Source organism: Botrytis byssoidea (assembly GCF_014898295.1).
Source record: "Botrytis byssoidea strain MUCL 94 chromosome Unknown BBYS_029, whole genome shotgun sequence".
Classification (NCBI taxonomy): Eukaryota; Fungi; Ascomycota; class Leotiomycetes; order Helotiales; family Sclerotiniaceae; genus Botrytis; species Botrytis byssoidea.
This window is the reverse complement of record NW_024065870.1, coordinates 244790-260898: the sequence shown is the minus strand read 5'-3', so window position 1 is coordinate 260898 and position 16109 is coordinate 244790. Positions and strand designations below refer to the sequence as shown.

The following is a 16109-nucleotide window of genomic DNA, read 5'->3' as shown; positions in this document are numbered from 1 at the left end:
CTGGTATTGATACACATCAAATAGAAAAGGGGATATGAAGTTATCATATGAAGCCCCATTCGTATCCCGTAGTGACTTGGAAAATGAGATTATGTAAATGATGACTTGGAAGAAATATTGACTAATTGTAGATCTTTATATCTTTCAGGTTTCTGCACCGAATACCAAGCACGCTCGAGGCACGTTAAGTCCCCCTCCTCGCAGCATTATAGAGAGAGTCGATCCTACTATGTTTCGTAACAAGAAAAGATAAGCTGGTGAAGATCATGAGATTCATGAGAAGCATTATGGAACAAAAGCAGAAAATATCTATTCTTTTGCACAAGGTGGCCATTATAATTGGCGAGAAAAAGGGCGGAAGTGTCTCCATCGTAAAAAGCTTCGGAAAATAATCTTCACTACCCTGTCAGCCAATGTAAGGCACAACCGCATATGTTGTGCGACAGTAGCTTATTAGCCGAATGTCATTCAGCATTCGGGATTCGGAGCCTATTGAACTCGTAAACATTGATACGCATCGGTATTTTGTGGCTTGAACTTGCATCGGCCTCATACATCTTCAAAGGTTCATACGTACTTTGTACGAATCTAATCCAAGATAAATGGACCCCCGAAGAAACATAAACCTTATTTTGAAGAGGAGGGACCCTTTCAGCCCTCCTCAACCAATCATTCTCTTGGTGAGGCAAAACGTCGGCAAAAGAAAAGATACATGTACAATGATGAAAAAGTGGCATGGGTTCTTCAAACCGCCACTTGCAACTCTAGAATCTCTTGTAGCGTTGATGAAAAGATTGTGACATTTTTGTGCAAGAGAATTCTAGACTAATCCATAGTCAGAAAGATGGTAATCGGTGATAAAGAATCATTTTTTATTTGTTTGAAGTGTTCACCGCAACAGAACTAGACGCTAGGTAGGTACATAGCACCCCTCCTCGAAAGATCTACAAAATCGAAAACTTACCCACTTACCTACTTTGTCAATCAATCCACCAACACTTTACCTATACGAGCAATCAAGAAAACACCCCCCTGATCCTTGGGGATATCCGATGTATAATGCGGATTTTAGAGAAACCAAACTAGTACCGTTCTTTTGAGAGACCATGAATTGACATGGAACTAATTGTTATTTAGCTTCAATTATCAAGACTATTTCTTGCACCAAAGCAACTGCAGACTGAATGTAAATGTGTATATATTCGAAAAGCTCTCCTACTTACCGAAAATTTTCCCCCTTCCGATCTTTCCTACTACATCCGTTCTCCCAATTTTGCTTTTCTACCACTAGAAAAACTTATAAAACAATTCTTGGGCCCCCTCATTTACAACTATACATATGTGATCCATCCGCCCCGCAACTCTACCAGGGAAATTATCCAGACTTTCAAAGCTCGAGTGTCAATATATTGGCTCCATCTTCGTCGGGGATTTTAAGCACGAACCATTTCGCGATACCCTCCTTCAAAATCCAAAACTCAGAAGCAACCTTCCTTATATATACACTTGAACATCTCATCACTTTGGTTCGAGACCAAGATACATAAGTGCACGACTGGGGAAATTACTTGGGGTACACTTATATTTGTGGACCATAATCTTCTACATCCTACTACATCTTTCAATCTTCCAACATATCTACCATCTCTCATACAACAAAAGTAGCCTTGTCCAATACCAAAGCCAATATGAAGGACGATAGATCTTCACCTTCCGTTGTCACCAAACCGGAATTCAAGACAATGAATGGAGTAACTAAAGCTCAATGTATGTAAACATCTTCATAATTCAATTCAATCCATCCTTAATCGCCCCATATCTAACATAAATCATTAGCTACTAAGAGTCGAAGAAGCGTAGCAAACATGAACGAGACTGCTTTAGCGAAGAAGAGAGAAAATGATCGTAACGCCCAAAGAAACATCAGAGAAAAGGCGAGGAAGGAAAAGACCGAAATGGAACAGAAAATCCAAAAGCTAGAGAGCCAGCAAAGAGGTTTCGATGAGTTGATAAAACGGAACGAGAAGCTGGTGGCGTTATTATTGAAGCATGATATCGATCCTGACACGGAAGAAGTACTCTCACCTCGCCAAGCACAACCCTTAGAGAAAATTGCACCAGAAAAGCGAAGTCTAGGGTCATCGCAAGGCTTCCCTGCTGAAGGTATGTTGGAAGGAATGGAAATGGATCGCTCTACATCCGGATACCAATTTCCCATCGTATCTCAGCCAAGTTTACAACAAGCACCTGGACTTCTACCTATATACAACCCAATGGAATCAAATCAACTTCTAGATTACCCTGAGCTCACAGGGTCTCCCGCATCGTTGTATTCGCATCATTCGGCCTCTCGAACCGGATCACCACAAAACACAGGAGCCGTCTCTCCACCATATCCAAGTCATCAATCCATGACTCCTCTGCAACACATGTCTCAACCCATGTATCCTCTCTCGATGCCTATTCAATCTATGGGATCTATTCCACAAATGTCGCCACCTCATGATATATCACTCCAACAAAATTCTGGATTCCAGAACACATATACACAAGACTGGACGTTTCCTGGGTCAGCTGGTCCAATCTGGGACCAAACCGTCGCATTCAGACCTATGTCGACTTACGCTGTACCTATGACTATGGGTATGTCATAGCTTTCGAATCGCAAGAAACAATCCGTTGACGAGCACTATCCTTAGAAAAAAAAGATTTATTGACGGTACAGAATGCACACTCTCAGGAAACACACAGTGAAGGAAGGCGTTAGGAATGGGATCTGGGATATTTTTTTGGAACACATGTCGACGTACAAGCGGCATAGACGGAGTTACATGTGTTAAGTTGGCTGCTTTATACCCAGTTCTAGGATACACAACAGGACTAGATATGTTTTTATTGTGTGCTTTTTTCATTCTTTTTTTTTCACTGGGACATTGGAGTTTGCAGGTACCAGGGCTACAACACGGAGTGAAATGGTAGGGCAGACTTAGATTCCTCATTGAATTTGGAATGTCTTCATTTGTACATTTATTTAGTTTGCTAGAGATTAAATACATATCTTCTTCACGATATCTTTGAATTTGTATCATTTATTTGACGGGAATGGTGATATCTTGACAATGAAACTCCCCCTGGTACTATACATGACAAACCGTTCTAACCTTAAATTACCCCGGCAGTCTTCACAACATATCCAAAGGGCCTTAGTCATTTTCCAACCAACATCAACTCAGTCACCACACACGTGTGAGATATTCAATACAGCAAACACCTTACCCGTTCGATAGTGGTCCCTGAAAATTTCAACTGTCTATCAAACCCCGATCACACCATATCACATCAGACTCCGGTGGAAAATTTCGGAAGAGCCAAATTTGCCCCTCCAATGAAAAGATCTACAATCCGAAGTATAACCACCCTATCTATACAGAATTTTCGAGACTTAGTAGGTATTAGACTACCAAGTGATCGGTAAATTGTGCTAAATCGCGCTACTATTGGGTTGCAGAGGGTTAGGGCTGGTGTTGGCTTAATGCGATACCTGTGCGGAATGTTCCCAATCGTGTGGTAAACTAACATTGAAACTGGGCTCTTGAAATTCAACTGTGTCTAAATTTTTGGAGGCGTTAAAATACACAGGTATGTATCGCCATCTCCCTCCTTCTATGTACCATCACACCGTGTTTTCATTTTCCAATATCTAGCATCTAAACGTTACAAACCTAGCGGTGTCTACCCATGCACTCAAACACCATCGTCGATGAAGTGCATAGGGAAAAAGTGTAATATATTACTAACGTCATTTCCATGTCTTATTCCCGACATTCATCCAGTTGGTTCTCTCCAAATACTTCTAGAAAATTAAACTTCTTTCATCTAGTTGATGCAGGGATCAAAAGGGGCTTGGTCGGTTATTATAAATGGTATCTCGAGGGTACTACCGCGTCGCCCATACACTACCGGTAGAGAACAGTGGTTAATTATTATTTTGAGTTTGGCAGAGTCGAAGAAAAACGTGGTTTTGCGGTTTAGGATTTAAGAGATAAAGTTCTGAGAGGGGAAGAACATGTCCGGGTTCCGGATGATTTGCGGGCTTGAGGATGGAGGAGAAGGGTGGGCAGAGAAAGGGGAGGGGTTCTCAAAACTGGTCCAGTGCGTAGGATTTTTCCATATTGCGTGATGAAGACTTGAAACTTAGTGGTGGTTGGCAGACTAAGGAACTAATTCCCTACTAGAAGGTAGATCGGCTATTCATGTGACAATCGAAGCCTATGATCTTACGAGTAATGGGCGACGAGCGCGGAAATGGTGCCACAGCGATGGGTATGTAGCCACGATTAATGGGTGAGGCGGTGCTTTCGAGAGGATTGTTGAGTTTTACATTTTGACTTTGGAGATTTCAAAACACAGTGGCTTACAGTATAGTATGTATTTGTAACATCGACAGTGAGAACGAAATCAAACTTTACCATATTATTACCAAGCAGCGTAGAAATCCAACACTCACTCCAGCTTAGAAATCAACACAGTATCAACAATCAATGCAAATAAACTGATAATTATTATTAGTAAAAGGCAACACCCGGAGCGGAATTAACTCTGTAAGGCTTTCCACGTGGGAATTCTTTCAACTATTTTAGTTTCCGACATTATCTGATCGCATCGACGAGAGTCCCTCTTACATTATCGACGATGGTTTCAGCGCTGACGACTCGTTTGTTCATTATCATTATCGAGACTGAAAGAGTATGCATCTAAGCTTTAGAAGCTAGCTCTCATCTGAATAGCCTGTATTAGATAAGAGAAAGTATAAATTGAAGTCCTAGCTCCGTTTCGCGATCGCGAAAAAGAATTTTCAGAGAATATCCAGAACGAAAAAGAAATCACACTAGCAGCAATAAATAGGGAAAAAAGGAATAGTATTTCACTTTATCGAAAGGTCTAGAAGATACAAGTAATACCGGGCGGGCTGGGACTAGCAGCTGAAAATTCTGTTCCGCCTACATCATCATGTCCCTATCAAAAAGTACCGTAAAAGCCGAAACGAAACCCATCCGATCCGACCCGACTATGTCAAACCCCATTGCGAAGCCATCAAAAATGTCAAAAATTAAAAATTAAGACGAGTAATGGGTTGAAACTTTAAATGGCCACGAGAGAAGGTAGGCCGAGTCAGGGGTCCTTCTTTCAAATTTTCTCTCTCTCTTAGCGAGTACACTACGTACTATCACCGAGAGCCCTATGGGCTATGGTTCACAAAGGACCAAGTCACTTGAACTTAACGCCTAGATCTTGGTACTCAGACTCTAGACACCGGAACAGTAATAGGATAACAAGGAGGAGCTTTGACTAAATTTAGAGGGTTTGTGCCGTTTATTCTTTGAAGTAGTGGTGTGTCTAGCAAGTAGTGTTATGGCAGAGCGAGATTGATGACAGACAGAGATCGACCATATCAAATAATAGACACAAACCCAAGAACCAAACACTATGGATTGTGGCGTCAGCGGAAACGACGGGTAGAGTCAGCTACCTACATACTTCTGGTCATCTAGACACTGTGAGTAGATCTCATATAGATGAGTCGATAAAACGATAGGAGATGAAGAAATTTTCCATAAAACAGATGCTACTCTTTTGGGAAATGAATGGCTTGACCAGGAGAGTAACGATGACGATGTGGCGTTTCTGGGGAAGATTTCTGCTATCCGTCTTCTTCATCCTAGAAAGAATCTCTGTGTTACAGCGAACCTGGATCAACTAACGAATTACAGCCAATTCTTTCTATTTTCTTTTTCTCCTTCTTAAACTCGATAGATATAAGCTAGGAACTTCATAAATAAAGATCGACAAAAACCGCACTCATCGCTCTTTCAAGGAAAAACTTCCTACCGTTAATGTATGATCGACAATAAAATCGAAATTTGTGATTTAGACCCCCCGGTAGTGCTTTTACTGTGCAGCCCCGTAAGAACCCTGCGGCTCATCTCAACTCGAGCGGAATTATCTCCACTCGACCTATTCTTCTGTTTCAGTATAGTATGGGGTAAAAAACACAGGGGTACAACTCGTCTGAAAGGATCGACCGATTGAGTGATTTTCCCTTTGATCCCACCTGCCGCAATATTGTGCAAATGCGCTAGGCCTATGGATTCGGAACGGGACGGGCTCAAAGGGATGAGGTAGGAGGAGGATAAATGGTGCAACATAGAGACTTGTAGCAGGGCAAGCCGTTTAGTTTTAGAAGGTGCAGATCTCGGGGATTTGTATGGATACGGTGTGTGTCACGAGCTCTCGGATATCGGCTGGGCAAAGGGAAGGTGGTGATGACGGAGCTGACTACCCATCAAGGTAATTTTGAAGATATTTAGAGATGTCACTTAGGAGTACCGGGAACGAGGTGGAGAACGGTACCTAGATAGTTCGGGGGGATGGATATGCAGAGACGGAGTTGCGTACCTCTTTGGGTAATTCTGAAGATCCTAGGGAGTCTTGGTCGAGATCTGTGTTTTATGAACAAGAGATCTAGAGAGCTTGGATCGTGAGTTATGAGCGATGTTTCATGAACCTCCGGTGCTAAGAGGGGTGGTAAATATCTCATCTTTTGCCTATCTACCTACCGAGTCTATCTACCTAGCATGTGGTACCTACCGAGGAATGTACCGTTATGACTTCACTGTTGTGGAGAACGGTAGTTCTCATTCTCTCACGATTTACAACGAGGTGCAGAGAGATGCAAAGAGGTGCGGAGACGGGGCTGGTTGCTTCTTTAGGTAATATTGAGTATACACGAGCACTTCGTATAGTAATCATGTACTAGACGGCCAGACCGAGACAGACCTCACCATGGGGTTCCCAACGCGGTATGGTGATGTAAGACGGCCATGCATGGAGTTCTAAACACAGCATGGTAATGTAAGATTACCATGCGTGGAGTTCCAGACAAACAAAACATGGTAAATGTAAGATTACCATGTGTGGAGTTCCAGACAAACAAAACATAGTAAATGTAAGATTACTATGCGGCTGATTAGATATTCATTGGTTGGTGAATATATCCGCCATTCAATCCTGATTGGATTTTAGGGTATCTACGTTTCAAAAAGCCTTCGGGTCTAGAGGGTGGGTGTTACAGTTAACATTCTACTCCCTTGTCATATCACCTGTCTAATATTGCTGATACCGTTGATGATGGTGTTGATGATGGCGTTGATGATGGCGTTGATGATGGCGTTGATGATGGCGTTGATGATGGTGTTGATAATGATGTAAATATATTGATACCGGCACCCTCCCACTGGGCGTATCTTACATCTCACTGTACATCACCAAAGGCGTCACCAAGATGCGGGACCGGCAGGGTGTGTAGATCATGTGTCCTTCCACCTTCATCCACATCTAGACCATCTCCAAAAGAAATGATTGATCTACGAAGTCCAATGAAGACGGACGAAAGACAAATGTGACAAGAATAGAACGAATCACATGCTTTAACTCACCAGGTATAGTAAGTACCAAGATAAGTGCTTCCGAGAACTGGGGTATACGGTTAGAATATGAGATTGTGGATACTAGAGCACACACAGCACATCAAGTGTATGCGCCGAGGTGGGTATCAGTCATACGCATACATCTATGGTGTTATCTTATTTATGGAGTCGATTTCTCCACGCGTGCGTCGATGTTTCTGGTTATTTGCTTTTGCTTCTGCGCGAGGGTGGATCGATCTTGGTATTTCGGCCTCCTGTGCAGTGGACACTGTACGGATGACAGTCTGTGTTCCGAGATCTCAGATATGGATCTTGCATGAAATGACTACGGGGATAGCTCCGTTCGCGTGTATCAAACACGGGTTTGTGTGGATATCGATCTAGATATGGATCTCTCAAGAGACAGCTGAAGTCTGTGTGTGCAGTATGTATGAAGCTTGGATACCTACTAGGTATCTCTCTATCGATGAAATATTCAAATGTGAATATTTTCATCGATATCAGACGAAATGACATGGTTGTAGAGTCACTTCGTTTGCTTTACATGGCACTTATATTCATATCAATTTCATCATACATTCGAAAGATGGGGTATACGTTTGGTAGTATGAGATGAGCCCTGCCATTATTGAAATGGGAGGTGAGCTTTCTTTTGAATCAAACACTCATCCCCACCCTACTTGGTCGGCGACCAGAAAGTCGAATATTCTGTTATTGTTTGAGAAGTGTTAGTTAGCTTGAATTTTGTATTTGACATATTGATGTATATTTCGACATGTTGATAGATATATTTGCATACAAGGTATATTACCCTAGCTAGGTATCTAGCTATCTGCTATCTAGCCTTAAAGATGGAGTATTTCTGTCTTCGGTTCCGATACGAGTATATCAATAAAATCACCAACAGATAGATGACCATGGGTACAATCTATCACTACCTAGTCCTCATTATTTCAGATTATACTGAATACCCGTTTTGAATGCAAAAGATTAAAGAATAGTATTTCTTACGACGATATATAATATAAATTTCAAGATCTAGCTGGCACAAGACAGATAACCCTAGGAGAAATCCCCCTCCCCCTCCCGCTATCGCCAATCTTGACTTATCTACTCAACTTCTTCTATCCTGATATGATCCAAGGTTGGAACCATTTACAATTCTTTCTGTATCTGTATCTATGAATCCACGACCATCTCCAGCCTACCACATCTAGACCCTTTGACTTCATCTCCATCCGCTTCAGACTCTTATCTACCCTATACACATACATACATTCCTGCAAAGCCCGTCCACCCCCCTATTTTCGAGGTAAGCGTTCATCCGTCTTCTCAATGTATATTACATCATTAAAGGATTCTACTCTTCCTTTACATATCATACCATTTCGATATATCTTACACCATTGCACCATTGCACCATTCACCCCGTCCTTTATATATCCAATCATCTCAACATTACACTATCTCTCGAATCACAACTCTTTTTGTTTCTTCTACTACTCAATTATTCACCCCTTTCTCAAAACCACATTCATGTCTATCTATTCCTTCTCCTTAGATATTTCTCCATTTCACTGTCCATCTCATCATCTTATCACCCATCCACTTCCAAGTTTCCACCTTCTATCATTCTATCCCCCATCCCACCAGTCTCCATATCACATCATACCATACCCAACCCATCATCTTCTATTCAACACCACATTTTCAACACCATCAATATCAAAAACTCTCTCCCTTCTTTCTCTATCTCCAATCTCCAATCCCAAAACTCCTCAAAATCGCTCCTTCTTATCTCTTTTCCTCTATTTAAACATCCATCCCTATACATTCTACCATCCGCCCCTTAACAATCTCGCTTCATTATTCAATCATCCATTCATCCACCCTCACCTACAATATCTTTCTATTTATTTTACTATATTATTCAACGCCCTCTATCCAGCTACCTCTTCCCTCTCTTTCAGATATGATATTCTCTCATCGATCTTACTATTTCTTTCTCCATCTCTCTCCATCTCTCTCCATCTCTCTCCATCTCTCTCCATCTCTCTCCATCTCTCTCCATCTCTCTCCATCTCTCTCCATCTCACTATTCAATCATCTTCCTCCCCCAAATATAAAATCAATATCTCTATCCCCCCTCTCTATTCCCCATCCTCCATTCAAAAAAACATCATTCTCACTAAAGATAGCCATACCAGCCAATCATACCCAAACACCTCACTGCATCTCAAAGCCTTAGAGATTCAAAGATTCAGAGATTCAAATACTCGAATTTTGATAGCTGCTAATCCATACCCATGGGTTGAATGATCATTTAGTGGTTGATATATCATATGAGATACCTAGTGAGATGAGATGAGATAATGTAATATCACAAACTAATTGTGATAGTGACATATAGCTTTTGAGCATATGTATGTATATGAATATATGTTAACGAATCTTAAAGGCAGGAATAAATCACATAGTATAGCATCGAAAATGGGCTATGAGATATTCATATGTTCGATTTTGAGAATACTTATTTTCATATAAACATAATTGGAAGAAATAAGTTGATCACCCATTGGATCCCTTTTCACTTCTCTGCCATATATTTTTCCGGTGATTCAATCACATACTATCCACATTCAATCTCCCACATAATCACCTTCCACTAGCAATCCATAAGCCATCCTCACAACTCATGACTATTACTATGCGGGGCTTCATGACCATGTTTTAAAACCCTTTGGGCATTTCCATTTCCATTTTCCTTTCCATCAATTGAGTCATCTACAACTCGTTGTGCTCCTGTCCATCACCATCAGAATCAGCAAGAGCCGTCTTGACCGCCTCTGCGGCTTCGGAAATGACACTTTTCACACCTCCTGTTGCTGCTTCGGTAGCTTTTTCGGTAGCTTCATCCGAGAGTGATGATGCGCTATCGGTGGCGCTATCGACTGCATCGGATGAGGAGGTCTTTTCAATAATAGTTTCGGGTTTGGGGACACCGTCAATTCCCATGAGTTCGGTTTCGAAGACTAGTGGGTGAGGAAAGATTAGTTTTGTATATTTGGCAAGTGGGAATCTTAGATAGAAGGATAGGGGTAGAGAAATTCAATGAGAGATGTTCTTGAAAGGGATATTTGGCATAAAAATGAGAATTTACTCACTCAATGTACTCTTGGCTGGAATTGGACCCATAGCTCTATCACCATAACCAAACTCGGGAGGAATGGTAAGAACTCTCTTTTCACCAATACACATATCGAGAAGATTATCATCCCATCTACAAGATCAATCGTTAGTATTTCCATGCATATGCTTCTCATCTCCATGACTTCCAGTGAGTAAAAAGTACATACCCTTTAATAACACTACCCTTTCCGACCACAAAACTCAATGGAGATCCACGGTTGTAGGAAGCATCGAACTCTTTTCCCACCTTTCCATCTTCCTCAAGATTTCCTCGATAATGAACGTGAATCTTATCACCCTTTTGCGTCTTGCGCTCACATTCGACAGCTCTGGTGACATCAATCTTAACTTCGGCAGCGAGGACCGAGGAAGTGAGAGCAAGGAGGGAAATTGTTGAGAGACGCATATTGAAGGGATTGTATTGTATTGTATTGTATTGTAGTGACAATTGATTAATTTGATCAATTGATTGTTGATGGATTGAAATTTATGAAGATATATTTGATTGTAAAACAAAGAAGTATTGGACACGTTGAGAGTTGAGGATGTGAATGGGGTGAATGGGTGAATTTGGATGAAGCCTTGTCCCGCATGAAGCTCTCTCGGCTCAAGTGTGTATTAGCCAATCAGATGGATCAATGATGGATGATGGATGATGGATGACTACACCTACAGTACATACAATTCCATAAATCACATGAATCCTCTCACACCACCACACTTATGGGATTTTATTGAATTTTTATTTTCCCCTCCCTCCATCTTTCCATTTCTTGAACAACATCATTGTTATTGTTACCTCGACTTCTCTTCACGATGAGATGGTTAATTATTGAATTATTTGCTTGCTTGTTTGTTTGTCAATTTTCAACCAGAATTCCTACCATCATGGCATGTTCACCGAAAAGATACTCGAAAGCTCTGTATGCCTCAGCTCTTTCTGCCTTGGTCTATACCTAGTATACAATATCTCATCACGAGTTAATCCATCCATAGGTAGGTAGGTAGGTAGGTACATATCTATCTACACATCCTTACACCGAGAAAAAGATGGCAATGCCGATGCTATTCATCTGCGTAATTCAATCTACAGTCAATCCACCATCAATCAGTCATACAAAGAAAGACCCCAGACTCAATATTTGACTCATAGTCTTATCGATATCAAACGAAATACCTGGGTCCCTAGGCAAAAACGAATTAAGAAAGCTCACCTCAGCTGAAGACATGGAAGCCTCGAAAACAATCAAATCGAATTCATTCAAGGCAACAATTAAATACCATTAATACAATCATTCAATCATTCCATCATCAGTCACATACATCATCTCTCGTATCGTTCGACAATCCAAAACTTTCCGCGTCTTTCCATCCGTCTTGTTTGTCTTTCCTGCCTGTTTCAAAAAAAAATGCCCGAGAGAAAGCCACAAAGGGAAAATGAGGGAGGGATCCGAAGGAAACGGATGGCTGTGCTCTCTCGTACTTCCAAGCTTCTTCACCAGTGCCTCCACGTACTTTCTACATTCTTTCTACATTCGATCACTTCTTATGGGCTGTGTCAAACAAAGCACCGGATCATGGGAAATACCTCGTTTCCACTTCCCGATCATGACTGCTCCACCGGCGGGAGCCTTAAGCTTAGTTACTTTCATTTCCCCTTTCACCTGATTCCATATCCGAGCTTCAAGGTCGACGTCACCACCTAACCTCGATTTTTCTTATTGTACTTGGATGCAATCATTCACCGAAGTGCTATTGTCCATTAGCTTGTGACTCATTGGATTGAATTGACCGTTTTGAGTCAAATAACACATCCAAAGGCAGCCACCCATTGGTTAGATGGTTCAACCTGTCTCCGTCCTGAACAGGTAGAGTGGGCAATGTCCTTGTTGGGCTTTTCTGTCAATGGTTTTGCCTTATTTGGAGAGCTGCTGTGTACAACAGGTAACAAGTGAATGATTTCATTAGTCAATTTCTCTGTTTCTCTTGCCCTATAATAAGTATGATGTTTCTCTTTTTGTTTACTTTTTCATTTGGTTAAGATTAACTATTAGTTTGATTATACGGAATTTGAAACAATACTACAATATTACAATACTCCATTCTACGCCCTATATACCTCATACGCGCTAGACGCCCTTTTACGATACAGTAAAATCAAACCTTTCGCCTCGCACATCAAGCACATAAATATTCCGAGAGTACCTATCCGAGGAACTTAAATGTCATGCTCTGATTCTCGTGGATACACATACACACAAAGAGATACTATCATACATCATCGGGAATCTTCCCCAAGAGACTCACAATACTCGTACGAAACTCGTTCATCTGATTATTACACCGGATCAAACTCAAATATGTCGGGACGTTCATCAAGCAGTGGACAAGGTTATGGATCTAGAGGAAGTGGTGGAGAACAAAGTGTGAAATATAGAGATTCTGCTGCAGGTATGTAGATACCTTTACTATTTTTTCTCTCATTATATACATGTAACTAACAGATTTCTCCCAATTTAGAAAAGAAATATATTGAAGGAAAAACATCAAGAAGTGGATATACTCATGTCATCAATCATGGAGACAGTCACAAACACTATGATTCTGCAGAACCGAGGGCAGGTGAAGGTAGAGAGTGTGATTATCATTCTGCACGTCATGAGAAAAGAGAGAAATTGCGAACATCGGTAATTCGTCGTTGAGTAGAATAATAAGGGGGATAAGTGGTGATTTGGAGTGAGGCGGAGAAGTGGGGGCTACGCGACGCCACACTAAGGCTACAAGGTGGAATTGTTTTTTGAGGTGTCGGTGAGATAGTGTGGGATATCTGTTATGGTTTGTACCTTGGGTGTTATTGGGGATAATGCTTCTTCAGTTGGTGTGTGTATGAATATGGGAATAGGCATAGATGGCGTTAAGAGAGATTTAAATGGACATAGTTCTTGGATGGGATTGCGGGATTGCGGGGTATTTGTTAGGAGTTTGGGATGGGATATATGGAATGGGATAAGATGGGTTACACTCAAGTGGTTTTTCTATATAGGGATGGAATGGAGACTCGGAGGATAGAGATGTTTATCTATTGAACGTATCAACAATTATAATAACTTTACTTGATCTCATTTGTGTTATGTGTATCTTTTTCTATTGGAAGTAACTTGGATGTTTACGTGATGATGTCTGGATAGAAGATATCATGCATACATGTATGTATGTATGTATGTATGTATGTATGTATGTATGTATGTATGTATGTATGTATGTATGTATGTATGTATGTATGTATGTATGTATGTATGTATGTATGTATGTAGGTATGTATGTATGTCATCAGAACATATCTTAATACTTCAAACCGGGTATGGTCATTCATGGAGTGGTTCATGCTATGCTATGCTATGCTGTGCTGTGTTATGCCATGCGAGGTCGTACTATGTCGTGTTATGTCGTGTTATGTCGTGTTGTGTTGTGTTGTGTTATATTATAGTATATTATGTTGTGTTCTATTTCACAATACTGATTTTATTTATATTTATACTTTTAGTTTGTGGGTATATTGTATATATGTGTATATGTATGTGTGTGTGTGTATGATGGGATGGGATGGGATGGGATGGAATGGATGGATGAAGTTTATAGGGTGGGCAGATGGGGAGATGGGGAGAGAAGAGAGAGAGAGAGGGAGGGAAGGAAAGAGGAAGCATTTCTATGCTCTTTCTTTTCTGTTCTGTATTTTGGTGTATCTATAGTGTATCTATAGAGAGAGGAGAGAGGGGAGAGAAGAGAGGAGGAGAGAAAGAGAGTTCTTGACATTTATTAGATATATATTTGTATCTGTTTACCTACCTATCCATTTACTAAATCTTCTTCTGATACTTATCTTATTTTCGTCTTCGCCCTTCCCTCCCTGCCTCCTCATGGTTCTTGGGATTAATCCTCTTTACTCCATCTTCTAGGGTTAGTCTGAATGGTGAATTATGTGGTGTTCTGTGATGTGAACTGTGTTTTATTTTGTTTGGGTTTCGTTCGCGTTGGTTTTGTTCGGGTTTGTTTGGTTTGTGTGATGGTGATGATTGATAATTTATGAGTTTTGTACTGAGAAGTGATAAGCAGTTATGGGATAGATGCAAAGTTAGCTGGTTAGTTGGCTGTATGAAAGGGTTATGGACTAGGAGTTTGGGGGTTGTACTGTAGAGGGACTTTTTTGGGTGGTAGGTAGGGGGAGAGGGGTGAGGATGAGACATGAAAACTCGGTTCGTGGGTCGGTTTCGGTTTTGTGTGTGTGATGGGGTGGGCGGTTGTACTGCATATTTGGTGGATTTTATGGGGGAGAGAGGGAATGGTGGGTGTGGGTGAGGATGTAATTAGGATGGGATAAGGATGTCATTCCATGTGATTGAATGGGTGGGTGCGTGGGTGCGTGGGTGAGTGATGATGTCTGTATAAGGGAATATGAATATAGAGAAGAAAATTGTAAAGAATCTGATTGTATGCGAATACTTATGGTTATGATACTTGTAATACTTGAGGAAAAGACAGAGGGGAGAGTAAAGATATCAAAAATCGCTAAAATGAAGAAGGAGAAATAATATGGCGTGCTTATTCGCTTGTTCGCTCGCTCGCTCGCTCGTTCGTGTTCGGGAGGTTGCATGGAGATGGATGGATGGATGGATGGTTAGGTAGCACAGGAAGGATAGGAAGGATAGGACAGCATAGCGTAACACGAACTGGAAAGTTGGGGAAATCAGGGCCTTGTGTATTGATGTGGTGTGATGTGGTATGGTATGGTGTGATATCTGTTGGTTTGCTGGAGGGGAGGGTCTCGGGTAATGACATAAGGGGTGTGGGGATTTAGGATTTGGTTTGGTGGTTTGGTATGAGGGTGTGGTATAGTATGGGGTGATGGATAGGATAGGTAGGGTAAGTAGGACGATTAAATCGAAGATGGGATTTATGGATTTGTGAATCGGGGGATTTTATACTCGTTATTTGTATGGGAGGTTTTTGGACAGGTGATTTGAATTTTAGGGGGTAGCGAACTATCAACTATCATAGAGGAACCGAGGTTAGGAGTCTGTGTTTTATATACGATGATTTTATGGATGAGTGGTGGGCTGAGGGTTTGTACTACCTACTTTACTACTAGGTACTTCAATAGGGAAGAAGAGGGAGAAGAGGGAAAGGTAAGGTGGTTGTGAATAGTTGGTATTAGTTAGGCTCGACGAAGGTGGTGAAAACTATGGGTTCTGTTGAATTGTGGAATGTTCTTTGTCTGGATTGATTGCTGGGTATTGATTGTTATTTGTAAAGTTGTTTGAGGTTATAAGATAGGTAGTTGTACATTACAGACATCATGTTTCACGGCGCTGTGTGGAGAGAAACTCGTGGAATCGAATGATGAGATGATATTGGCGACAGTAGAAGGACTATAAT

General features: G+C 41.1%; 3 protein-coding genes across 3 annotated transcripts; 2 read left to right on the top strand and 1 right to left on the bottom strand.

Moving 5' to 3' along the window:
- Positions 1–1688: 1688 nt before the first annotated feature.
- On the top strand, positions 1689–2767 carry EAE97_010652 (uncharacterized protein; the record flags this gene model as incomplete). Its single annotated transcript, XM_038881167.1, has 3 exons — positions 1689–1767; positions 1837–2643; positions 2700–2767. The coding sequence occupies 3 exons, from the start codon at positions 1689–1691 to the stop codon at positions 2765–2767; spliced, it is 954 nt and encodes a 317-aa protein (XP_038728028.1).
- A 7376-nt stretch (positions 2768–10143) lies between these two features.
- EAE97_010651 (uncharacterized protein) lies at positions 10144–11082 on the bottom strand (the record flags this gene model as incomplete). Its single annotated transcript, XM_038881166.1, has 3 exons — positions 10144–10519; positions 10652–10767; positions 10844–11082. The coding sequence occupies 3 exons, from the start codon at positions 11080–11082 to the stop codon at positions 10272–10274; spliced, it is 603 nt and encodes a 200-aa protein (XP_038728027.1). The 3' UTR covers positions 10144–10271.
- A 183-nt stretch (positions 11083–11265) lies between these two features.
- Positions 11266–13790, top strand: EAE97_010650 (uncharacterized protein). Its single transcript, XM_038881165.1, has 3 exons — positions 11266–12676; positions 12731–13127; positions 13197–13790. The coding sequence occupies exons 2-3, from the start codon at positions 12899–12901 to the stop codon at positions 13376–13378; spliced, it is 411 nt and encodes a 136-aa protein (XP_038728026.1). The 5' UTR covers positions 11266–12676; positions 12731–12898; the 3' UTR covers positions 13379–13790.
- Positions 13791–16109: the final 2319 nt, after the last annotated feature.

Bases quoted from the DNA above. Each gene is read 5' to 3' on its own strand.
- EAE97_010650 (XM_038881165.1), top strand. From the start codon at position 12,899: ATGTCATGCTCTGATTCTCGTGGATACACATACACACAAAGAGATACT. The intron at 13,128-13,196 runs GTATGTAGATAC...CTCCCAATTTAG, and splicing joins ATATAGAGATTCTGCTGCAG to AAAAGAAATATATTGAAGGA.